Source organism: Poecilia reticulata, chromosome 19, assembly GCF_904066995.2.
Source record: "Poecilia reticulata chromosome 19, P_reticulata-male-v2, whole genome shotgun sequence".
NCBI classification, from domain to species: Eukaryota; Metazoa; Chordata; class Actinopteri; order Cyprinodontiformes; family Poeciliidae; genus Poecilia; species Poecilia reticulata.
This window is the reverse complement of record NC_088848.1, coordinates 9,771,310-9,798,364: the sequence shown is the minus strand read 5'-3', so window position 1 is coordinate 9,798,364 and position 27,055 is coordinate 9,771,310. Positions and strand designations below refer to the sequence as shown.

Genomic DNA, 27,055 nt, shown 5'->3' with positions numbered 1-27,055 from the left:
ATGTTTTTAGAAGCAGCTGAGATCCAAATGGAAGCACAAAAATGTGCAAAATGTGTGGTTTTTTTTATGTAAATCTGAAAAAAAAAACTTTAGATGTAGACCTTTAGAGTTTGTGAAATGACAATCCAGATTTTGAATTCAAAGAAAAAATGTATCCTCGTCTTCTGCTGTGGAGATTAAAGAACCAGGCGCCTTCATCTATCAGCTGCTGCCGTATGCTGAAACATGAGATCACATCATGCACAGTGTGGATTAAAACTGAAAGTCCCAGATTGCTGGATTAGCGCTCAGCCTCCCTGTAATGGACTCCGTGGTAAACCTGACCTGAATGGCAGCCAGCCCATCTGTGAGTCTGCATGTGACAATATAAATAGGTTATTCACAGTTTTTTCTCTTTTACAGATGATTACAGATGGACAGAAATGCTCTACGTTCTGATCCACAGTTTTTCCAGGTACTTTGGTTGAACCATTTCTCAGAATGTGGCTCTGAGGTTCAGGAAGCAAATTCAGAAGTGGAGCATCTGCTGGGTTTTTATTCCTGCTTGAAAAGTTTTATCTAAGAAAGATAAAATAACAGGATTGGTTTGGTTCATTTACAGAAAACTAACCTCTTTAATTTGCTCTAAATATTGTTTAAAAGCTGTGAAAGTTAGCACGTGGACGTTTTAAGAGAAAAAAAGTTTCAATGGAGTTATTAAGATCTGACTTGTTCTTTTTTTAATGGTTTTAGTCGTTTAAACAATTGTTTCAAAGTGCTGCAGCTCGTACATGTTAATTTGTAAAACCGATGCCAAGAAGCTCAGTATTCCTCAAAGCAGTTTGGTGTGGCGTTCCCAAGAAAATCACAAATTTATAACTTAATTCTCCCATTATGGCAACTCTATTCTCGTACTAAAAACAAAAAACAAACAAAAAAACTCTTATTCTGGTTCTAATTCTCCATCATAAGCAGGTTATTGTAGCTTGCAGAAAAAGCCAAGAAAAATTTGCAGAAAAATCTATAAATCTTTTGAGAAAGAATAAGCCAACAAAGCTGATAAGTAGCCAATGTTTTGAGTTTTAAAATGCTTAATGCACATCCCAGTGAATCATTTGCATTTTTCTCTTTTGAGAATTACTCAGCAGTCTTGATGAAATGCTACCAATTGAGTCAACAAACTGAACTTAAACCAACAAAATTAAGCTTCTGCAGCACATATTGTTAATCTGTTGTAAAAATCAAGTCATAAAATGCTGGTGCTTGTGTTTTGTGCAGATAAATTATTAAATATTCTCATACTCTCAATAGTATTTCAATTGTGGGGATTTAAACAAGGCAACAGCCGAGGGAATAATGCAGAGCGAAGATGGTAATAACATAGCAAGCAATGTATAAATAATAATATCATCAGAACCACCCACTCTAATGCTATTATTTGCATGAGCAGGAATGCAAATTGAATTTTAATGCTTATTTTTTAGATGTATTTAAATCAAACCTATTTAAATATCATACATATAAAAAATATGCTTCATAGATGGCTGTAACTTTTTATTTTTAAGGCGAATGCCAAAACACTTTCAGGTCTAAGCGGATGAGCCTAGCCTTAAACATGTAGATCTATGCCCTGATCACATCTGTTGCATAAAATGGGTCAGAATTCAAACATTGGAGGGATATTCTGGTTTTTGGGAAGTATTTATGAATTAAGCTTGACCAAGCAGTGAGGATGTCAGGATGGACATTTAACCCTTTCAGACTGAACGTAGCCAGATTTGCAGTACCATAATCCCGAATCACTTTGCGCTATCTGAAAAATTCCAACGGTTTCTGAAAGCGGAGACGTTGCGCTTTCCAGCCAATAACAGGGTATTACGGTAATTTCACCCCCACCGTAACAGGGAGTGAAATGAATCTGTGATGAAATACTCTTTTAATAGACAGTAAACTACAAAAATTATTTGCTAGATATTGAAAGTTATAGTTTTTATGGATAAATGGGCAAATATATTTACTCACAAGACATTTAAAGAAATGCGTACAGTTTAAATAAGCAAAAATATCCAGACGGACATTTGAAATTAGGTATTAAAGCGTTTTAAAAGTAATTTGGTTTTTAAAAGACAACACTGTTCACCTTAAATTCAGCAGTAAAACTGCATTGCTGAGGTTAAAATCTTAAACTTCTGGTAATAATTCCTGCTGGTACCCCAGACTGGGCGACCGTGATCGGCGTCTCCAGCAGGTGAGACCCAGTTTAGTCATCTCACTTCAAGCTAACTCCTTTACGTGTTGCGAACAGATGTCCCCTGCTGGTGACCTTTCGCCGGGTAATGGTGGATAAAAAACGTGTCCAGACCTGCTGAGGTGACCCTGGCTGGTGGGGCTCTGTGATATTTAGGAGATTGTTTCTGTCTCCCTCCTTGCTGCAGAGGACGATGTAGCGTTTCTGACAGCTACAGACACATTCACACATTGTGGCTCTGATGACTCTACCCCTGAAGCGCTGGCGCTCTAACCTACATCTGACTTTCTGCTTTTAAGACGTGAACAGGTCTACAGGGGATGAGGTTTGGAGTCAATTTTCTATTTGTTTTAGCACTTTTAAGCAATTCTGTGATCTGGATGATTTCACAGTCCATTAAGATCCTCTTGGATGTTGCAAGAATACAAGCTTGTTGAACTCCTGAGTTTTTGTTGCTCTACATTTGCACAATTTCATATGTGGCTTCATCCTACTCAAACATCACAACAATGACCCACCAGTAAAATGCTAAAATCCACAAATACTTGATACTTAAAAGTTCAGACACCAAATATACCTTAATACGCATCAACATGTACAACATGTAAACTGTATTAGCATAGAAGCTAAAATCCATGATCTTCCTTATTTCTGCTCCTGGGGGTTCAGTGAATCAGGGGCAGGGAAAATGTCAGGCTGTTTTGCAAATGCCAACCAACAGCATGTCAAGTAGCATGGTGTCTAAATATTTCAGCTTCCAAGCTGCATTTTCTTTCAACTATTTTAGATGTGCTCTACAAAACAAAACAAAAAATCTGTGAACCACAAACATTTTGGAATTTTCTCCCACAAATAATTTACAAATAAATGAATTCACAAATTCACTGAAAAGGCAGGGTTACACTGTAATTATTTGATTTCATGCTAAGGTATGCAGACACTCTGTATGTACCAATGAAAATTTAATGTCTTTAGCATCCCAAGTTATTAGACTTCTCAGTAAGGGAATAACAGGAGCCGTTTAATGAGATGTTGAGTATTTCTCAAGAAAGTGAAGACTGCCCAACCAAGATAGTCTAAGATTTGTTTAATCTTGAGTGTAAGATATTCTCACTAATATAAAATTGGGTACAAAGACAAAGAAGCGCTCCTAAAACCATGATAGTTTCAAGAAGAAAAAATACCATCTACTGACTTTACAAGTGACTTATCATGCTTCCGTGAACAGGTTAGGATACAAAACACGTTCATCACAATTTTTGATAATCATTCTGCCTATTTTGAGCTCCTTTCAGATTGAGATGTTTTAGGGCCTCTTGTTACTTTAAATCCAAATGAGCTGCTGCTGCTGGCCACGCCCCCCAAAATCAACGTTTAAACTGACACATGAAATTGGCTGCAAACAGATGCTTTTTTTATACAACTGTACAGCTTTGAAAGCTAAAGTAGGGCCTCCTGTACAAGCAACAAGAATGCAGCAAGGAGTTTCTGAATGATAAGTCAACAATCAAACACTAGTCTTTTCCAGCAGCCATTGTACGGCACATTCAGCTGGAAAACCAGCTGACTAAATGTGCTGGAACTCTGGTTGGGTTGCTAGGTAATGGACTGAGTTTTGCTGGGGTTGCTAGGTAACGAGGCAGTGCCTACTAATATGAAAGGTTTTTGAAACGGCTCATTTTGCAGACACTAAAAAACATCAACTTATTAAAAACGTCTGGATGTTGTTTTCTTAAAAAAGTTTTTTTCATTTTTAGAAGCGCTCCAAATCAAAAGAAAGTAGAAAATTGAGTAAAATGTTAATTTTTGCACATTATGTCTCCTTCAGCCAACATGACCTCATTTTTCAATTATGAACAAAATCTAAATCAACTTTGATATGAGAAAACTAAAGTAAAGAACCTGAAACCGCAGATATTGAAAACTATGATCCAAAACTCAACGAAACTAGAGGCGTTTGCCTTTCAACCTGCAGAATGTGTGTTCTAGATGATACACATGAACATTTAAATGTGCTTTATGTGGAAATGGGTCATCCTCATGTACTCACGGTGAGCTGCGAAAGGTGACAAATGGCCGGGTCAGTGGGGTGGAGGGCAGCGGTTCTCTCAAACGCTCCTGCGCTGTGACCACTCACCTTTGATCTCTGGCTGGCATGGCGCACCTGTTTGACGTCAGCGGACAAGTGACGACCGGCAGGAGTCTGAGACGAGCAGTCCTCCTCGGTGTCCGAGAAGTGCGCCTGTGACGATTCGGATCCGAAATGAGTGACTCACGGCTGGAGGGCGTTGTGGATGGAGGTGTGAGACAGACATACCAGATGAGACATGAGGTACACTCACTGATTCGCTCTCGGACTGGGACGAGGTGTGGTGCCTGCCGGTGCCTTTGCACTCCGATTGGCTGGTTAGCGTTGATCGGCGTGTGGACTGCAAGCTGCTGCTGCTGTAGCGGTCCCTGCCGCTGATGCACAGCAACATGCCCAGATATGGTACGTATCTGCTTATGGCCGATCTGAGTCAGAACGAGACGCAGGTAAGCGGATCAGGCAGCAACTTTACACGATTTTATCGACTAACCCTTCCAGACCGAATGGAGCGCCGGCGATCCAGCCAAAATTTCAGTACCGTAATTCCGCTACACGTTACGCTATCTGAAAAATTTCAGCGGTTTCTAAAAGAGGAGACGTTGCGCTTTGTAGCCAATATCAGGTTATTACGGTAATTTCACTCCCGCCGTAGCAGGAAGTGAAGTTAATCTGATGAAACGCTCTTTTAATAGATGGTAAATTGCAAAAATAACTTGCCAGATATTGAAAGTTCCACTTGTTATGGATAAATGGGTAAATATATATTTACTCACAGGACATTTATAAGACTGTAAAAATATCCAGGTGAAAATGTGAAACTTAGGTACAGATTTTGTTTTTTTTTTGAAGATTTTATTGTTGGAAAATTTAAAAAAAAAATTTTTTCCACCAAATTACTCCCTGGGTTTCCATGGTGATGTCACAGCGCTTAAGTCTTATATTTGTTTTGCTTAAATGCTTCCGTTTACTTGAATTAAGATTAAGATTTATTTTAAATTACAAGAATAAAGTCAATATGTTAAAAGAACACAGTACCGTATTTTCAGGAACCTGCAGATTTACAACCTTAGTTCCCTGAAATGACAGTGTTGTATTCAGTATTAGATCCAATTCATCAGGTCTTCATTAAATCTGACATCCAGCATCTCAGGATCTATTTTTGACACGAATCAACCAGCTTCATGTGCAGCGTGATTGTAATTACAGATAAACCAAATGGGCTTGAAAGTTACATAGTTACTATCGTTAGTAATACAGGCTAAAACCAATTTATAAAAGCAATTTATTAAACATTTTTTATCAAGTACTGTGGCAAATGTTGAATTTTCGCAAAATGTAATTTGCCAGAACTGAAAATGACAGCTAAGCATTTTTTTATTTTCCTTATTGCAACTATCGATCATGTTTTAAATGAGTGAAAACCAGAGAAACCGATGAATCATTTTTAAAATTATTTTTCTTTTTTCATTGTGGAAACAAAATATTTCCCTCATGCCAAAAAAAATAAATTACTGTTTAATTGTGCTGCATTCTTAAAAACAAACATGCAGAAGTTTCTTAATTAAAAACTCAAAACAAAACAAAAAAAAAGCCCCATTAAAGTTCAGTTGTACTTCTGTTTTTATAATCTCTGTGCATTCTGAGGAAGACAAACAGCATGGAGTCACGTCCTACCTGTATTTCGGATGCGTGATGGCGTAGATGATGGGGTTGTGAATGGCTGAAGCTTTGGCGATCACAGCAGGAACTGAATTCATGTAAGGAGTCAGTAAGTCGGCGTACCTGGCAGAGAAACAGACGAGACGCGTGAGGCGACAGGGAGAAAAATGAGAGAAGGAAATGAGGACCAAGTGAGTGACGGGAGTTATTAAAACAAGTAAAAGACCTGAGACCCGACTTTTACATAATGTTTAAACTATGGTCCCGTTTTTATACGTTATATTAGCTCTTTTGTTTATCTGACTGCCTGATGTTTATACACCAAACACTTTTGCTGAGAGAGAAAAATAATAGCTGAATATAATCCTGTTTTGTCTGTTTTACAAACACAAAGGAATTTGTTTGTTGTTGTTTTTTACTTTGCTTGAAATTGTTTTTGTGATTGTATTTCAGGACATGAAAATGACTCACCAACAAAGCAAGAAAATGTTGCATTATTATCTTAGCTAGGTCCTCACTAAACACCTAAAAACAGATAAATTTGACCTTTTTTGCAATAATTTTCTTTTTTGCTTTCTTTTGAAAATAAGTATTTTTCTCAGCAACAAGAGAATAAATGCAGGACAATTTGGAGGCAAAGAAAGAGAGGAACATTATCCAAAAAAAGAAGCAAAAAGAACAAAAACTAGAGAGATTATAGTTTGTACATTTCAGAGTGCGTGTGAGTTTTGTATTTGTAGGATGCGTACATTTTTAAAATAAAAAACATTTAAGTTTTCTGAGATTCAAAAAGTTCCAGTTAACATATAACAAAAAATAAATAAAAGTTAAACATTAAAACAATGTCAAGAAGAAAGAGGAGTTATAAAACTGAAATCAACAGAATGAACTAAATAAATAAATCAGACTTAAGCCAAGACTAAAAGCTACTGATGCTGAAATCAGAGCTCCAAATAATCAAATTTACTGTAATATTTGACATTACAGCTGCTATCCGGTTACATTCTCTCCAGCTGAGTGAAGCCGACGCAGCACCCATGTGAAAAAATCCCAGCAAAAAGCCAGAGTGCAGGTTAGTGCAGGTTTGTGCCGTTAAAACCGTCATTTCTGCAGCTTTTGTTTTTGAGATAATAAATAATTTTCTCCAGGCGATAACTGACTTCACCTAAATTGATGAAGTCTGCGCTGGGCATCAACACCACAAAGCAGCGGTTATTAATTTTCATATGCTATCGTGGAAGTTAAATTTGGCAGATTTTGCAGCTGTTGTACAATGTGCCTCCTTTTGTTTTGAACTTCAATAAAGATTTAGAACAGGAAGGAATTTGTCTCATTTCAAGTAATGTTTTTAGATGTCAGTGTTATCTGTCTCACCAATATTTTAAGCTCTCTCCACAATAATTAAATCCAACACAAACAAATATTTTAACAGCACAAACCTGCACTAAAAAAGTAGCCCAGTGGTCTGTTTGTTTTGGAACGAGATGGTGACCTTTGGATGACCTAAAAAATAACTTTTAATATCTCAAAAATCAAAACAGCACAAACGAAAATTTTAACGGCACCAACATGCAGTAACGGAGCACTAACCAATTTTTCACATGGGTGGGGTGTCAGCTTTTCTCCCTCTGGAATTTGTTTCCTGATTTGGAGGACACCCCTCCAAATTGCACATGTACTAGTACACTTGGAGACAAAGGGAAAGTTGTAGGCTCTTTAGGTTGCAGATCAAATTAAAAATGTAGGCACACCAATGTCTGAGAGAAACCGTGACATTGTATTTAGAGATGAAAAGAAATCAGTTTGAGAAAACGGAAACAGAGACCTGGTGTTGAGCAGCAGGATCTGTGGCAACACAGAAAACCACATATGTTCATTTTATCCTTCACATCAGTACTAAAACTCGTCAAGGTTCTTGCAGAAACTCTCCATATTTGTTGGGAAATTTGTCAACGTCAGGAAATGTCCGTGTGTAGACGTACGTGGATGTAGTTCTGTGATGAAAGCTGCAGATTTTCTAAATCTGCTGCAGTCCAGTGGCGTTTGAGCAGTTTCAGAGATGCTGGAAACAACAGAGCTGTATTTATTTCATGTGACAGGGTGTTAAAGGTTAACCGTAGGGAGCATTATCTTGCTGTTGCAGTGATTTTTAATGTTTTTTGCTCAGATATCCACCATGTAATGTATCGTAAATCCTGCCAGTGTTCTTTTGCAAATTTATTTGGGTGAATAAATTAATACATAGGGAAGGATTTTGCTATTTCATTTGTTTGGAAAGATAAAATACCTGCTTTATGCAAATTATTTAAACAAGACAGAACCAAGCTAATCAATACACAGAAGAAAGAGCTTGAGAAAGTTAATGCTGCTGTAACTTAGAAAATGTCCTGGATAATGTTACCTTTTATTGAATCTAGAAGATTTATGCGTTAAGAGAAAAAAGGTAAGTGGGCAGAGCCTTGAAACTTCAGCAAATATTTTAAGAAGTGCATTATCTTGACTTAATATTTATGGGAATGTCTTTTAACTTACTGATCCTGCTTTTTACGACAGTCAGTTTGAAACAGGATGATGCATGAAGCAGCTTTACTGACATTTTACATCCAAAATGTATCTCTAGATCTGCTTTATTATAAATGAAACCCACCACAAATGTAGTGCTTCACTGAGTCTGAGTCCTTGTGGAGAGTTTCAAACTCTGCTACATGGTAAATAATTTGTCTTAAGCAGCCTTGGCTACGGCGTAGACATCCAGGCACTTACCCGGCAAATGCAGTGAGGGCTGCACAGGAGTACGGAGCCCAGGAGATGACAAACAGCAAAATGACGATTAGGGCGATTTTAGCCATTTTCCATTCACTCCTCATTTTATGGAACCTCTTTGCAGAGTCTCTTCTTCCCTCACAGTTGATCTTTGTTATCGCTCTGCCAACCACACACAAACTGTTACATTTTTGGCGTATTTTTTGAGTAATCCAAGCAGAAGTTTATCTCTGTGGGAGAATGTTGGTGCTGACCGTGAAGAAATGCGGATGTACCAACCGTGTTGTGTGGCGGATGGCTCTGAAGATGCCGCAGTAGCAGAAGATGATGATGAAGAGAGGGATGAAGAAAACAAATGTAAAGAGCAACATGGTGTAGGAGCGCACCGAAGGGGTAAAGGTCATGTAGTCCCAAGAGCAGGAAGTCATCAGACCCTCAGGGACGTAGGCACCTGTGAGAGAGCAAACACAGTTTTGGTTTTTATGTGATCAGATTTAATATTTTATATTAAATTAATATTTTTAACCCTTTCATGCATGAATTATGATTCTTTGTATCAAGATTTTTTTCCTTTTTTTTATTTTCTTAAGGCATAAAAAACAAGGTAGGAAATTTTTTTGGTTAAAAACTTTTTTTTTTTTTATGTTATTAATTTTAGGCAATCAATTGTAATTTCCTCCAAATACAAAGTTGTCATTTGAAAAACACATTAGTAGTACTGTTCTTTAGGGGTGATATTTTTTTTACCTGCCAGAGTCGTCTACAGTAGAAGGAGGGACCGGGTCGGTCGGCATGCTTTTTTGTCTGTCGGCCATATTGGATTTAACAAAAATAATTTCTTGCATTTGCAGCTGATGGCCAGTAGTTGATAGGGTATTTTATGATGCATTAGCGTCCACTTCAGTGGTCTGCGTGCGTTTAGAACATAAAAATCCACAAGAAGAAAATGGCTTTTAGATAGCTGCCCACTATGCATGAAAGGGTTAAAGAACTGAATGTTCAACACATTTTGCCTTCCATATGCAAGTTCCTGAACATTAAAACTTTAGTGATTTTATCATGTAAAGCACTTTGGACTGCCTTGTTGCTGAAATTTGCTAAACAAATAAACTTGATTGATTGATTTTTACATCTATTTATAGATGGATTCTGTGTCTCAGTGTCGAAAAGCAAAAGCAATGTTTACATTTTTATTTTCACAAATAAAAAATGTGCTAAAAATGCAGGCAGACAGACAGAGACCGATAGATATATGGATCTGAAGCTTTCAGAGAAAACGTTTCCAGCCGCCTGTCTGTGTTTCCACTCACTCCAGCCGAAGAACGGGGGAAGGCTCCAGCCCATGGAGTAGATCCAGGCCACGGCCACGAAGCAGAGAGCTTTTCTGTGAGACATGACTCCCAGAGAGGCCAGCGGTCGGGTGATGACAACGTATCGGTCCACTGCGATCACCATCAGTGTCATCATGCTGCAGATGCCAAACAGCGCGCCACAGAAAGCGTACAGTTCGCACCCTGGAGGAAAGGAGGCGGCAGAGGAGAAAATGTTGGAATAAATCTCAGCACTAATGATTTACTGCTTTAAATATTGACTTTTCTCATATCATGTTCTGTTTATTTATTTCTCCGTCTCAGGGGTTTGCAGTCTTACAGTCTAAAGATTTTTTATTTTATTTTTTTTAAACAAACCATGAAAAATAAAACCGCAAATGTCACATAACTTTTTGATGAAAGATAAATATCTACTATAGGAAATTTGTGTTATTTTTAAAGAGCCATCTTTTTATTTCTACTTTCTAGGATTTAAGATAAAGATAAACATAAAATTTCACCAAAAGAAAAGGGAAAGTATGTAAAGAAATAAAAAAAAGCACAAAGAATTCAACATAAATTTCTTCTTCTTCTTCTTCTTCTGAGAATGCAATTTTCAGCCGGAGGAGTTTTATTTTCAAGTTCAACCACCTTCAAATGTTTTACAGTGCTGTGCTTTAATTGTCTGCGATTTATAATCCTGCTGGAGGAAATGAAAACAATGAATATTCTTGAAACAGCAAAATGTTCAAAGCAGCTTTAAACGCTCTAACATGGCTGATCGAAAAGAAACTTAATTACACCTGAAAGATTGAATCTGGTAAATAAGAAGACGACGACGGTATTTAAACACATTTTTATTTTTCAAAGGCACAGATACCTGATAAATGCCTGCAGAGGTTATAGAAAATCCTGAAGCAATTCAGAAATGCATCAAGGCCAAACAAGTGCTGAAGATGTGTTTAAAGAGCCTCGTTTCTGATTTTTAAATGGAGTCGAATCCTTTAGGAAACATTGCATTCAACAAATATACTAATGTTTTCTGAGGTAAATGGGTCTGGTTTGTTGGTTAGTTTGGAGAATATTCATTAAATCAGGTCAGACTGAGCAGGAGAAGATTAATAGAACATGCTGCTTATTTTCCTGTTTTCACTTTACATTTCCTCTTTAAACTCACCTTCCTACAGCAGTGATGCACTTTACCTGCGTAGTTTTGTTCATCTTATTTCACTTTTAAATAAAAATGCACTCTAGTTTCAGACTTGGAGCGCTAAGTGCTAAATGTCTTTTGAATTTAACACAAGAAGCTGAAATTGCACAGATAAAAATGTGTTCAAAACTGTTTTATTTGTTTTTTTTGTTTTTATCTAAATGCTCATAGCTTTTCTTACATAGAGTTTCTTTCCACAGTTAAAACCAGTTTCTTACTGGTTCTAAAACAGAACTGTTAAAACCAGATCTGTGACGCATCATAAAGTACATTTTTGGTCCTTTATCAGTTTTATTTTGGAGTTTTGTGGAGGATCACAGAGCAGGAAGACAGTTTGACAACACAAATCCCATCTCTAATCTCAGGATCCTTGCAGAGAGATGCCCCAATATCACAGCATCACAAATATGGAAATGGCATTTACGGATTCAGCGGAAAATGTCAGCGTTAATCACGGCTCTTTGTGAGACAGTTTCATTCTCCATGACGGCTGGAATACAAACAAAAAGCTAAACGATACGAGGCAGTGAGAACTTGTTATTCCAGAACAAACCCCACATTTTATTAATGTTGAGGCCTTTTTATTTATTTATTCATTTTATCTGTAAGTGTGGGCGTGTCTGGCTGCCTGAGGGGGTTTTATTCTGGCCCAGTAGATTATCACTGGAATCAATTTCAATGAAAAAAAAAAAGTTTTATATTAGATACGTTGATGCTCAGTGAAAACCTCCTGGTTATTCAACCAAATATTGATAACTGAACTCTTCCTGAGTTAAAACATTAGTATTGGTGTTTCTAAATGGATATAAACTTGTTTTCTTTGCATTATTTGAGGTCTGAAAGCTGTGCATCTTTTTCATTATTTGGACCGTTTCTCATTTTCTGCTAATAAATACTACATTTTTGTTTGAATTTCAGAGATATGTTATCAGTAGTTCATAGAAAAAAGAACAATGTTCATTTTACTCAAACTTAAACATATAAAAAGTTAAATCAGAGAAACTGATCATTTTAAGTGGTCTCTTAATTTTTTCCAGAACTGTAGAAAATTTGTGATATTGTAATTTTGAATTTCATTGTAAAAAGTATATAATATAATATAATATAATATAATATAATATAATATAATATAATATAATATAATATAATATAATATAATATAATATAATATAATATAATATAATATAATTTAGCCATATTGATCTCACATCCACTTTTAAAACTCTATAAATATTTTATATTGTGTTTCAAGTTTGTGGCAGATCTTCTTAAGTTTTAGAATAAAATATTATATCATTTCTATAAAATGATAATTTTTAAAATAATTAATAAAGGCATCTCACACTAAAACCTGAGAAACTGATTCTTTATTTCCTTTACCTTTTATCCAACAGAAACTTGTTTGCTAAGAAATTAACTTAATTCTCACAAATTTACAGAGAATTTCTTTTTAAAAAAATTCTTTTTTAAGATTTTACTGTTACTTTCTCCTACTACTCTCCAATTATGAGTTTACCTACAATCAGTGACGCCACTGACTTTAGGATTTTAATTTGAAAGGTTTCCAACATGATCATTTCTGCTGAAAATCTTCATTTTAATTTATCCCAAAATGTTTAAATGTACTGTACAGTTGCACTGTTCTTCATTCATTCAAAAAAGATGAATTTCTTGTAAAACCTGACAGCGTCGTGAGCAAACGTCACCTTTTTTCCCAAAGATCCAGTGTTTATGCATGCTGGTGATGAAGAAGATGGGCGTCTGGGTCAGACACATCAGGAAGTCTGTGACCGCCAGGTTGATGATGAAGATGTTGGACGGCGTCCGAAGACTCCGACTTCTGCTCACGCACACACACACGCACGCACGCACGCACGCACGCACACACATACACACAGAGTGGTCGAAATACAGCTTTAATTATTAGTTCATTGGACAATAATCATCAAGGATGAAAAAGCCTTGGATACCTGCTGAAAGCGTAAATGACCAGGAAGTTTCCCAGCATGCCTGTGATGCCCACAGCCAGGATGACAACGCCGATGGTGTAGTGGGCGTGAGCCGGGACGTTTACCGTCGGAAACGCGTGGGCCGGGACGATGGCATCCTGGTTCTGCACAGACAGAAACCTGAGATTTAAGGAAATATAAAGTGATGGCCCAGTTGGTAGAACTGCTGCTTTGCAGCAAGAAGGTCCTGGGTTCGATTCCCGGCCCGACGACTTTCTACATGGAGTCTGCATGTGTTGCTTCCTCCCAGAGTCCAACAACATGTCTGTCAGGTTGACTGATCTCTCTAAATTCTCCTTAGATGTGTGTATGGTTGTCTGTCTCTGTGTTGCCCTGGCAACCCGTCTAGGTGACCCCGCCTCTCACCTCTTTACCACAATGGGACAAGGGTGTATCGGTAAATAATGGCACTTTTAATACAAGTTTTGATTCAACTTTCTATTAAAAGTGTCATTATTTACTGAATAATGCAAAGTTGACACTTTTAATGGAATTTTAATTAAACTTTGCATTAAAAGTGTCATAATTTACCAAGTGGCACTTCATGACAAAAGTCGTAAACATTCATTTCATTTCTCCTTCATGTTTCCTTCATCTTCATGACAGGTGTCAAATAAAGTGTCACCCAAAAATCCATCCATTTTCTTTCGTAAAGTGAAAGTGAATCGTGAATAGGCTTGTCACAATAAACAATAAATCAATTAATCGCGTGGCAAACTCAATAATGCTTCATTTATCACTTTCTCTTTTCTCTCTCTTTTGACCAAAACTGAATGATAAAAGTCTTCAGTCTGGTGCTTTGAGCTCCACTATTCCTTTTTTGGATAGATAAATTTGTTTACATCAACTTCAGACTTTATTTGAATTGTTTATTTATTTATTTATTTATTTTGGATATTTTAAAGGTCTCCCAGTTCCAGTGTTTAAATGTTTATTGGAATTAAAAGTTTATTGATCTTTGACAGTGTGTTCTTGCATTATTATGAGATTATTATATTAATTGAAAATGGCCTCAAAACAATAATATTATTGTTTATCGCAATAAGTTCTGGGACAATTTATTGTCCAGCAAATGTGTTATTGATAAAGCAGAAAGTATTTGATAAACCAGCTCGGAGCAGCAACGCGTTGTTTCTACCAACTTTATGTCACTTCCTGCTTCATTTTCATTCTTAGGAAAAACATTTTTAACATTTATTTACACCATGAGAAACAAAATAGTTAATTTAATAAATTTAAAAACAGCAACATCCCCAGAAAAGTGTAAATGTCTTTCAGTGCAGAGCTGCCCTCTTACAGGAAGTTGCTTTTTCCAGCTGAGCCGCTGCACCTGAAGGCATCACAATGTTATATCCTTGACTGCTTTCCTTTTGTCTTTCACTGAACTCGTTTCAGGCTCAGCCACCCGCACATCCAGTCAGTCACACATCGTCACCAAGACTTCCTCAGCTGGGCCCGGATTTTCTGCTTAATCCTGGATGCGTTGGCCGTGATTTCTGTGTTTGACATCTGTCTCAGCAGTCCTACTTTTCTGGAGTTTTACATCATGCAGCGAAAAGCGGGCATTTAGTAGCAGGTTGTGTAAGCCAGGGAGTGAAAAGGTCACTGGGATGTTGTACGGAAAGAAAGAACCAGTTTTAGATTCATGTCGTTTCTGTGTGTGGAATATAAACAGCTTCAGATCACTATTCACTCGCCCTGCTTGATCTCTTTATCTTTTAGTTTTCCAGCTGATTTCCTAGCTTTCCTCTCATCTTTTCCACGAAAATCTCTTTCTCTCTCTGTTCCACCTCCACTTCCTCTCTACTGTTGCTTCAGCTCCTGCAGTTAAGGACCAGATTAACTCCGATCACACGGCAGACGTGGCAGAAAGGGTGAAATCCTCTCTGTTTTCTGTGGGATTTGAAGAAAATGGTGGGAAGTAACGTCCCTATACGTTTTCTGTGTGTTTTTGTCTCTTGTAATTTGAATATAAATGGTCCGGTTGATGCTTAATGCACAGCGACATTAAAAACAGACAAGGATAAACAAAAACGATGAAAAAGATGGAGAAGATTAGATATTGACAAGGGGATGAGAGAAAACGTGAGGCGACATAAATGAAGTAAACTAGGTAAAAACCAATCTTATAGAGGAATACTTAGAGATTTTTTAATTTCCATCAAATCTCTTGGGTTTAACTCCATACATTTTTCAATGTAGTTTTCTGAAATTTTAACAAATTGTTTCAGACAGTACTGCTGTAATGTACGCTGAGGTCAGGGGGTAACATTTACATTGTTACACTCCATTTCGTAACTTTTGTAATTTCATGCTTTATGTCACAGTCTATTTCCAGTCCAAATCCAGTCCGCCACAGCTTTTTATGTGGCCCTCTAGATTCTAGACTAAACACTAAATGTGCTTAAGTATTTTGTTATCAATCAACACAAAGAAGTTTTTATCTGTTTACTGTCAAATTATATCAGTCAGTCCCTGATTATTGAAGAAATTCACACAAAATCAACAAATCTACTCACTTTTTTTGCACTAATGGATAATTGGGAGTTCATTGAAGATTTTTGAGAAAATTTTTCAAAAACTTTTTTACTTGTACTGAACATCTGCCTCAGCCTTAATTGACGTCAGATTATAGTGCATGATCTACAGCAAGAAATAAAAAGTCACATTTACTGACATAAATAAGCGCAAATACTGCAAATATTTCCAAACACTTTGATTTTTATTGCAAAAATATCAGAAAAAGTATCAATCTGAATAATAACTGTAATTTAATGCACTACGATTAATTGGAATGTGTAATTCAATTGAAATTACTTTTTTTTGGTAAATTGTATTGAGATGACATTTGTTGTGAAATAAACTGAACTAGATGATGTCTTGAGATGTTCAACATTTTCACATGTTTTGTCTCTCCTGCATCAAAACAGCCCCACATCATGATGCTGCCTCTCTCGTACTTCACATCTGGCATCGTGTTCCCAGGTTTGCAAACGACGCCCTATTTTCTAAAATGTAGCATTCGTCGTTTTGGCCAAATACCACAAATCAGCCTTGTTACGACTGGCTCAATGTCATAACAAAACGGGAGACCATGCAGGGGTTAAAGTGTAGAAAAATGAATATTTATTAACAAAAACAACAATGGATTGTGGATATCAGTGGTGTAATGCAAATGCTTGGATGTGTTGTATGAGTGCATATGGAAGTGTTGAAGTGCCAAAACAAAGACAAACGCAAATGTGCAAAAAGGAGGGGAGCTGCTGCCTGGCAACAAAACACCACAAGCGTCAAGCGGCAGAGTGGACGCTGAAGGCGACCCAGAAGATGGAGACAGCCAGGTTTAAGTACTCTGCACTCCCAATCAACCTGATCAGCAGCACCTGTAAAGGGGAGGAGCACAAGGACAGACAAAAGCAACACCTGCAGCCCAGCCCTTAAGGCCCAGGGCCGTAACAGCCTCATAAAAAAATCCCAGTCTTTGTTCAAGGATTTCTCAGACATTGCATGAATGAATCGAAGCAACACTCCAGGTGTGTTTCTGAAGAGGGAATAACATTTTAACACGATTAAAGATGAAAAAACATCAAATTTTCTCTTTCAAAAGTTGTCAGAAGCTTGCAAAGCCATGACATCGCCCAAATTGTTTACAGGGAATTAAATCTTTATCTACAAACACTCTCTTCGTCAATCTGGTGGTAAGCAAATAGAGATAATTTTCCCTAAAGGTCATATTCAGTCTAGACTGATGTGTCGATTGTCTTTTTCTTGCATATGGAAATACTTGGACCCAGCTGTACAGCTGAAGGGATTTTCATAATTGAGAACAGTCATGATTATATTCTGATTTATTTAGACAGCTTGGCCTCATTATTGCAGTCTGTTGTCACTCAGATGCTCTTTTGACTCCTGAAAACACAGAACAAAACAGCTGAATAATTACACTAATGAACAGGCTTATTTGCTAAAGGTGATGCAAAGATGATAGTTTGAGGGTATTGTTTTGTGAAAAAGTTTTATGTCCAGATTTTTTGCTTTTTTTTGTATCAAACTGAAATAATTCAGATCATTAAGCTAATTTAAAATTTTATAAATGTTGCAACTTTGGTCTCAAAACCGACTCTACTGGACTATCAGGTGTGAAAACACCCTAAGACTTTGGGACACGAGTAACCAACCCAAGATTCATAATCCACAACTGGAGAAATTAACTAAAATTACTCCAAGAGTTCATCAACCAGAAGGTCACAAAACCAGAACAACCTCTAAACTTGCCTCTGTTAAGGTCAAAGTACAAGTTTTAGCAATTGATCCAAAATGGCAAATCTCCAAACCAGAACCAGTGCTGACCAAAAAGGAACCAAATGTAATCTTAAGATGAAGGTCAAATGGAAGGTGATCACCATCAAGTCCACCTCTGATTGGTTGAAAATAGAAAAACATGAAACCAAGTCTATCAATCAGCTGCACCATAATTTCCCCTAAGAGTTTTTTCAAGCTTCTCTCTCTTGCATTTATTCACATTGGTGCTTCATTTTCTCTCATCTGAAAAATGCTGGTTGTTCCATCCCTTTCTGATGAGCTGTCAGTGACAAATCTGTCTTTCTAAAACCACGACGCTGCAGTCTAATAACTATGCAAATAAACATTTCTCCCAGCGACATTTGAACACGGCTTTAATTCAAGAACCCATTGCTCACATCTTCTCCGAAAACTTACATTTTCAGGCTGTTTCTTGTGGCTTGTAATCATGCAACTGTCTGCTTGGAAAATCACATCTATAATTGATTTTCACTCATGTCAACCCCTCGCAGAAATGTTTTGATTCCCACATTTAAATTAAAACTGTTCAGATAGCTAATCGGATAAAACCCTGAGACTTTTTGGCAGGGGTGAAGAGAGGCGGCTCCAACAAATATGTGGTTAATATCCCAGAGATATCCAGATAATCTTTGAGAAAATAACGTCTGAATTGTAAGTACACAAAGTCAAGATTTTGTTTGACTTCCTCGGCTCAGTTAAAATCTCACATTTTCAATTGTTTCTAACATGACGAGTTCACTTCTCTGCCTGTTGAATGCTGATGAAAACAACCCAAAAACTAATTAAGGAGCAGTGCAACACTTTATTTGAAAGGATGTCCATAAGACTGACATAATACTGTTATAAAAAAGATACAACTGTTATGAACATGAAGCGGTCTTCATGAATGGTTACAACTGTTGTCATTAAGTGGCGTTCGGTAAATAATGACACTTTTAATGCAAAGTCGTACTAAAAGTTGCATTAAAAGTCTGCTAAAAGCGTCAACTTTGCATTAAAAGTGTAAATGACACTTTGTGAAAACAGTCTTTTGGATTCTTTTGCTTCTAGTTGCTGCTTAAAAAGCTTCAAATGCCACAAATGCTGGACTCTTGATTAGAGAAACATTTAACTTCATACAACTTTTCTAAGTTGAGGAGCTGCCAACTTCAAAAGAAAGTGCACCTCTAGTAAATGGGATGTTAAAAGAATTTACAGTTAAATTTAAATAACCACATATCACACATCCTTATTTGTTTTTGAACAAATCTATCAATAACTTTGCATGCACTTCCTACCAAAGCCACTAGAGGTCCCTCTAACTGATGCACTCATTCAGTCTGGGTTGTTTGAATTGGGAAAAATGCAGACATAGAAAAATAAACCTGAAGGGATGAAAATTGAGATTTTTAAGAAATCTATTAGCCTGTACTATTTGAATAAAACAGAAATATAATTTGTTGTTCCTCAGAGGGGGGATTCTGGAGAACTAGCAGCAAAGTGACTGTCTGATAAATGCTTTTTTTTTGTAATCATTTCTTTTAAAGACAGAATAAATGTGTTATTCTGAGTGGATGTTCCAGCCATCCCTGCAGTTTCCCTGCAGTTTCCCTCCAGTTTCTGAACGGTTTTCTGTTCTCTCCATATATTAATCTCCCATTTTCTTCATTTGTCTCATTAAGGGTAATGAATACTGTATGAGCTGCTCCCCCAATGACCACAGAATCAGCCACTCCTCGAAAGCAAGGCCTAAATTAGCCAACCTGTACGGCAGAAAGAAAAAACTGAAGTTTTCCAGAACTGAGCTGATTCATTAACGAACTGGTAACTCTGGGTTAATCGAATTGGGCAGAAATTAAATTCTGACACCACATCCACGTTTTAAATGTGACCTATATGTTTTTTTTAATCAGGTTAGAATAGGTTTATGAAATACACAAAGCATTTTTTGTAGAAAATCATTCTTAGTGAGATTTTAGTCTTGTCAGTTCTGCCTATTTTGAGCTCCTGTTTTAGTGCTACTTGTCACTTTAAATCCAAATAAGCTGCTACTGACCACACCCCCAACTCAATATTTACACTCACACATGAAAATGGCTGCAAATAGATGCACAGCTACACAACCGCACATCTTTGAAAAGCATAAGTATAGCCTTCTGCACAGCCAACAAGAATGCAGCAAGCGGTTTTTGGATGGTAAGTCAACAAAACACTTTTCCAGCAGTCATTATGCATCGCATACAGAGGTGAAACCAGCTGACCAAATGAGTTGGAGCTCCGCTTGGGTTGCTAGGTAACAGGGCAGGGCAATGCTGGGGTTGTTGGGTAACAGGGATGTGTCTGCTGATTTGTGACGTCACATTCTGGAGGTTTTGAAACGGCTCATTTTCCGACACAAAAAAGGACTGAATTATCAGCCAAAGTTGGGACCCAAATCGAAGCATAAAAACCTTTTAAAAAACAGGAATTTTGAACAACAGGTCCCCTTTAAATTCAAAATTAGTGATGGTTAACCAGTATTTTATGATCAGCTCTTGCAGCCATTCACTGTTTTACTCTGATTACATTAAAAACTCAACTCCCAGACCTCAAGTTCAAGTCAATTTTTTTTAGTCCTTAGAGTGGGAACTTCCATAAGGAAATGTGTTGAAATGCTAAAAAAAATACATTACAGGCCTGTAACATAGATTTTCAAAACCCCATATTTATTTTATTAAACTCTCTTTTTGCTCTATGACTAAAGTACGGCCTAAAAGTGGATTGTGAAAATATATAAACTTGTCCTTAAAGAAGCTGCAGAGATGAAACCTTTATCTTTCCAACAATTGCATCTGTCTCATGTTTTTCTTATCTGATGTGTGTCTGGGCTCCTGCTGAGCAAAACGTTTTATACTTTCTCTTCATGTTTTGGACTCAGTTCAGGTCCAGAGTGGAGCTGAAGGATCCTCCTCCAGCCTGTGGATTATTATATACGATATAATCCCACTTTCAGACACTCAGATGATTCTTTGACTAAAATATTTACTTCACAAAATGGAAAGCAAACATGTTGGATTTTCAACGCAACCACCAACATTATAGGTCTAATAATAAATATCGTGGACATATTTTCCAGGACTATTTCAAATTATGACCAGTGACAGGTGATATAAATAACATCAGAGCACCTATTAGTAAAGTGAACTTTATCAGGCACCAAGTGCTTAATAAAGTTCATTATGTCATCAAATTTAATATGTGGAAGCAGGAAAATGGGAATCCATAAAAGATTCGACTGAAAGGAGCCAAATTGTGAAAGCTAGAATAGTCTGAGCGTCTCTGAAACAGCAGCTCTTAAGGGGAGTTTCCCAGTCTGCTGCTGCTTGAACTGACGGCAAGGTCAAAGGTTAATTGATGCTAACGGGGACTGAAGGCTGGCCAGCGTGGCCCGATCCTGCAGGCAGGCTGATTCCTGAAGGCGTTGACGCTGGTCGGGTTGGAAAAGTTTAAGAATTCATCTTGCGTCACATTTTGGAAGCAGATTGCTTGAGCTGCGTTCACTCAGCAGGTCTTAATGCTCAATTTGGAGTTTTGCTTTTTTTTTTTTATTGCCTTTTCTTTCAAACTACTAACTAAAAGTGACCGCAATCAGACTTCTGAGTGAACAATTTAAGACTTCAAAACAACCTGCTTACGCAGAAGAAGGACGGTGACAGCAGCTCGTTGTTTACAGAAGTAAAAACACTGGTTACAAAAAATACTTTTGGAAGTTGTCTTTGTTTTTTTTAAACTGAATTAGGACTATTTTGCACCACAGAATCCAAAAACTGCCATCCATTTTTTTTTCAATCACATCAGGTTTTTATTCTAATTTGATTTAGAGAAATCTGATCTTCTGACTAAATTGATGACATTTTTGTGACATTATCAGTTCATTTCCGTTAATATTTCTCATCCAAAAAAGGTTTTAGGAGAAAAAAAATTGGTTTTCTAAAAGAGTGTATTAATTAAATGATATAAACTTGGATTTCTGTAAATTGAATAATAAACACGGGTAATGGTAAGTACATGTAAATTGAACATTACGTCTTCCTTGGGGCATGGACTTCTGTTTCTTTGAACGCCTCGTATGCTCAGCAGCAGGAATGTCTCACTTCAGAGTCCAACAGTAATCAGGCGTCATGATGACTGCGTCCCAAACTAATACGTAGCTCAGTTCAGAAAGTTGACCCGAATGAGCAAAACCAACGTGATTTTTGGATTCAGCCCATCAAAACAGTTGAAAACCCCCAGACAATTTTTTGGTTATTAATGGAGCGATCTACTTATCGACAACATTGTCACAAAATCATAAAAGTCTCCACCACCTACAACACCAACAATGGGTTTGTGGAAACCAGACCAGGTAAGAAAGTGAAAGACGTTCTAGTTTTCTGTTACAGCTGGAGCTGTGTACGCGGTTTAAATGGGGAAAACGTGGCACCAGGATGCATCATGGGAAGGAAGAAAGAAGGAGGAGACCATGTGTTGCTTTGGGTTTTGGAAGCAAAATATTATGCCTGAATGGTGTATGTTAAAATTTTTATATTTTATCCCACAAGATAAAGAATCCAAATTCAAAAAAAGCAAAGATTTAGGAACTTAACTGATGTTTTCCCATTTGATCAACCGTTTCGCTCAGTTTGCCTCTTCAGATCTCCTTTTCACAGCAACACATTATCGTTTGGTTGCTTCCTACTTTCATTTCTCTCATGCAAACAAACAATCGTGTCCCTGTGAACTTAAACCATGGTGTATTTTTAGTAAGTATTTTCATGAGTTATGGTCATGAATGGTTAAAAAAATGCTCACATCTCACATATACCTAAATGAAAGCTTTGTGTTATTCTCTGTTTCCAACTGTTTGGATTATAATCTGCATTTGGACCTATCAGATTTTAGGAAATGTGTGAGGTTATGAGCCTTGTTCAGGGCAAAATGAGTTCTTGTAATGAAATAGTTTTTATTGGTGTCAAAAAGCAACTTTTTTTTTTTTTTTTTTTACAGTGGACCCTGAAAAACAGATCATCTGCTGCCAAAGTGCTTCAAAACCTCCCTCTGGTCGGTATATTCTGAAAAAGTCAGGCGCAGAGACAGACGGAGATTAAAGTTTCAGACTAGGTCTGAAAAACAAAAAACTTCAGACTTGACTAAAGCTTGTGACTTAAAGACTTGTGGCTCGACTTACACTCACAGTTTGAGACCCTAGTCTTATAAACAAGCTTTTCTTCAAATAATCAAAAGTGAAATTAATTACAGACAGGAATTACAGGCTGACATGTGATGTATGCGCATATTTTACTCTGAAAGAATATGTTTAAATTAGCGCCTTCCACATCTCTTGCTGTTAACTAGCTGCATCATTTAACATATATTATGAAATTCAAAAGCACACCTTGTGCTCTTTATTCAGATATAAAACGTTTCCTGGCATATACTCACTACACTGCGCCTCAAATTACAAAAATATAAGTCAGCTTGTTGGATTTATTCAGAAAACTCCTTGAACTCAAATCCACATTTCTACATGGATAAATATTAGCATTTTCAAAATATGCACGCTTTAGCAGTATTTTTCATGATGAATTTAATGTCAAAAGGTTAAATTAAATAGATTCATTAATGTCTTAAAAATTAATAAATAAAAATGATCATATTTGAAAGGCTAAGGGTTAAAGTTTTAAATTTATAGCTCAAAGTAATGGAGTTATTGCCAGGATTTGAAGGTAGAAAATGCAGAATGGTTGAAATTTACCAAAAACATAAAGACAATGCATAATTTCTCATCTTGTCCCCGTTTCACCTTTCACTTTTTTTATGCGTCCAAATGATTAGCAAGCATGTATTGTCTCACTTATCTCTCTCTTCAATGACATTTCGCTCCAGAAAGGTTATCATTTACAGCAGACAAAACAATTACACGCTATTATAAACTCAGAATGGCACGAAAATATGACTGAAAAATATGAATGGCTGCGTTAAATTCACCGTGAGAAAAGCGACCAGCCTTTACCACAGAGTGTTTCTTATATATGTGGATGCACTTGCATTGTGTGTGGAAACGCGCTCTTTGGGAACGTCAGTCACGCATAACTGCACGCACACATGACAGTTTTTTTTTTTTTACTAGACTTGGAGGAACCACCCGCACTCTGCCTCCATTCAGGTGCGGTTATGAATGAAAAGAGCGGAGCAACAGGAAGATCCGTCAATCATTCAAGTATCCCTTCATCCACTCCCGGCTGGCTAATCCAACACTTTCTATCATCAGTTTTAAATTGTAATTATGTTCTTACAATGATATTCACGTAAAAAATATTAAAATATTTTACAAGACGTTAGAAAATTAGATCAGTAAGCAGCATTTCCCCAGTTTTTCCCAGCTGTGTTGAGCTGGATTTGGCGCCTCTGGATCAGATTCTGATGCGCATTTCAGAAGCGCACAGCAGCTCCCCAGTCACGCAGACAGCTGTTGCGTTCAGATCGGCTGAAAACGGGAAACAGACGCGGACACTTACAGCTGGAGCCGCCGGAGACACCTCCATGAGCCGGTGCGGGTTGATGGAGCTGATATTCCAAGACGCGCTGCCGGTCGGGTCCGGTGTCGGAACCACCGGTCTGATATGGAGCCTGGAATCCATCCGCGGACCAAACAATGGAGAGACCCTGGATGTGCAAGAGAAGTTTATTTGAGATGTTTTGAGCTTGTCTGAGGTGCTTTTAGGAGTCCGAGTGGCCGGTCATCCCCTCCATCCAGCTCATACATCCTCCTCAGAGAAACTGGAGTACAACAGCTGTGCAGCGGTGGGAAACACTGCGCTCTCTCTCTCCCTCTCTCTCTCTCTTCCTCTGTCTCTCCCTCCGTTTCTCATCCACTCCCCGCTCCGGGGAAGCCTCAGACCGTGTTAGTGGGTCCCTGTGCTGTGCGCGCAAATAGATCTAACCTTTGTTCTGTTTATTTGTTTCACTGTTCATTGAATAAATCAGCAATTCTTTCTCAATTTGTGCCACATCAAACCCTGCTGATCAATTTACAAACATCCCCATTGATCTGTTGATCCATGATCAAGAAAAAAATTATGATCTGAAAAGTATGCTGCACATTTATGTCAAATCTGCTGATACACCTAGTATAAAAAAACAAGAAACATTTGTGAACAAACAGCACATAAAAAATGAAACACCAAGGAAAGAAGTGGTTGGGTCATAAACAAATATCCCATAAACACTTGATCTCTGTTCAATTATCTGGCTCATGACATATTCATCTAAACTATTGTTTATTGACTATTGCTTTCTTAAACACATGTGCATATTTTTTTCTTTTCTTTAAAGAATTATGTCTAAAAAGTAAGACATAAAAGAAAGGGAACATAATTAAATACATTTACACTTTCAAGATATTTGACTTGTGAATATGTTTCAAATAGAAAGTTGTGACTTGGTGAGGCTCAATACAAATGCATGTTGTTGATTTCTGTTATATATATATATATATATATATATATATATAAACAGATTGTAAAGGAAGGACTAGAGTTTGTATTTCAGACTTGATTTAGACAGATTTAGAGAGGATGTGCATCTAATATCATAATCCCACACAACAACAGAGATGATGAGGGAGAAAGTTGGAAAAGGGATAACAGAATGAAGGAGGTATTAATAGAAATACAGAACTCAAGATATTGTTTCCATGTCGTCTCCTTCTAACAATCAATCAGTTTGATTCTAAGTGGAAATGGAAAAGGCAACAGGAGAGTTTCCTATTCAGAAAACTTATTTTCAATGCAGACTAATTCTACACATCAATACTTCTCATTTCTTTTCACCTTTGAAAGGGGTCTAGATCAAAACTTCTTCAGATATGAAGAATCGAGATCATGAGACCTAAATGTCATTTGCAAAGGAGACCTGGGCTGAAATTATGCAGCATGCATCAAAATGGTTACACAGATCGAAAACAATTTAAAAAAAAAAACAGCACAGCACATTCAAACAATAATAAAAAACAAAACAATTAATAGATTCACCTAGCTTGTTCTTAATATTTGTGAAATATTTCCAAAAAAATAAGATCTGACATGTGCAGATTGGAGACAATTTCATGCTGCAGGAGTCGTCATGCTGAATGACTGAACATAAGGGAACAGCAACACTTTAAAGTGAAGACTGACATGACACTGTCGTAAACATGACATAACACCTGATATGAACATGGAGTCTTCAAAAATATTTATATGACGCGTCATTTAATGCAAAGTTCCAATATAACTTGCATTAAAAGTGCCATTATTTACCAAATGACACGTGATGACAACCCTGACTCCTTCATGTTTATATCAGGCGTCCTGTTTATGTCAGTGTCATGTCAGCCTTATGCACACCCCTTCAAATAAAGTGTTACCAGGAACTAGAAAAGAAAATAAGGGTTTTTATCCCAGATGGACCAAAGTGCAGCACAGAAGACATAAAAACATTAAAATTACAAACACAGAATAATAAAATACAAAATACTTTGAAAACACACATAATCAGCCATGCAAATATGCTATAATAAAACAACAACAAACCAAAATCAACATCTTGTTGGTGTCAAAATGCAAGGAAAAGAATCGAGTTTAAAGAAAAGCAGGCAGAGATGTACCATGAATGTTTTACATGGGAAGCTACTTCACATTTTAAGTCCTACCAGCAAAAACGTAGTGTCCCTCAAGAGCTTCAAAATGTACGGAAAACCCGTGTAATGAAGATGAAAAATAAAAATTGTGCCGCAGAATTTTGTGATGTTTAATCTAGACCACAACAGTCTATAAATTCACAGCATACAACCTTAAATTTGTTGCTACATTGCCCAGTCTTTTTTTTTTCTTCGTCTTTTCCAAGAAACTCAAGGTGATATTTTTCCTGCAGTTAAAGGAAACAATATTGCTAAAAAAAAACAAAAAAAAACTTCACTTCAAAAAACTCAAGTCGATCCTTTCAGGAGGAGATGGATTTACGGAGAGCTCCTTGTTCTACATGAAAAAAGATTATTGCGTAAAAACCCCCACAACCAAAACGTTAGAAGAATGAAATGTCCTGGAGATTGGAACGGACAGACATGTTCAGAACGAAACACCAAACACCATGTGGAAAATGACCCATTTTTGGGCTTCAATGTGGAAAAGTACAAATCTTTTCAAACGTGGGGACAGAATGAAACATGGACCAAGGAAGATGGGTTCTAATTTTAAGAACAAAATAACACAAATTACAAATGTTTTCTTAAGGTAAGTACACACTAACATCAATCAATCAATCAATCAATCAATCAATCAATCAATCAATCAATCAATCAATCAATCAAGTTTTATTTGTACAGAACATTTCAGCAGCAAGGCAGTTCGAAGTGCTTTACATCATAAAAACACAAAAATACAAAACCAAAAAGAGAAACATTACATTTTGCCATCGTTACTCATCAAA

General features: G+C 37.0%; 1 protein-coding gene across 1 annotated transcript in view; it reads right to left on the bottom strand.

Annotated features, from left to right (window-relative positions):
• Positions 1-24,699, bottom strand: part of LOC103481533 (melanopsin-A) — a 30,782-nt gene extending 6,083 nt beyond the window's left edge. The window contains exons 1-9 of the mRNA XM_008437056.3: positions 24,106-24,699; positions 13,229-13,371; positions 12,965-13,098; positions 10,049-10,252; positions 9,018-9,189; positions 8,739-8,900; positions 5,991-6,098; positions 4,570-4,741; positions 4,278-4,469 (exon numbers count right to left, since the gene is read on the bottom strand). Coding sequence (XP_008435278.2) covers positions 4,278-4,469; positions 4,570-4,741; positions 5,991-6,098; positions 8,739-8,900; positions 9,018-9,189; positions 10,049-10,252; positions 12,965-13,098; positions 13,229-13,371; positions 24,106-24,228 — 1,410 coding nt within the window. The 5' untranslated portion in view covers positions 24,229-24,699. The remainder of the gene's footprint in view (positions 1-4,277; positions 4,470-4,569; positions 4,742-5,990; positions 6,099-8,738; positions 8,901-9,017; positions 9,190-10,048; positions 10,253-12,964; positions 13,099-13,228; positions 13,372-24,105) is intronic.
• Between the last annotated feature and the right edge of the window lie 2,356 nt (positions 24,700-27,055).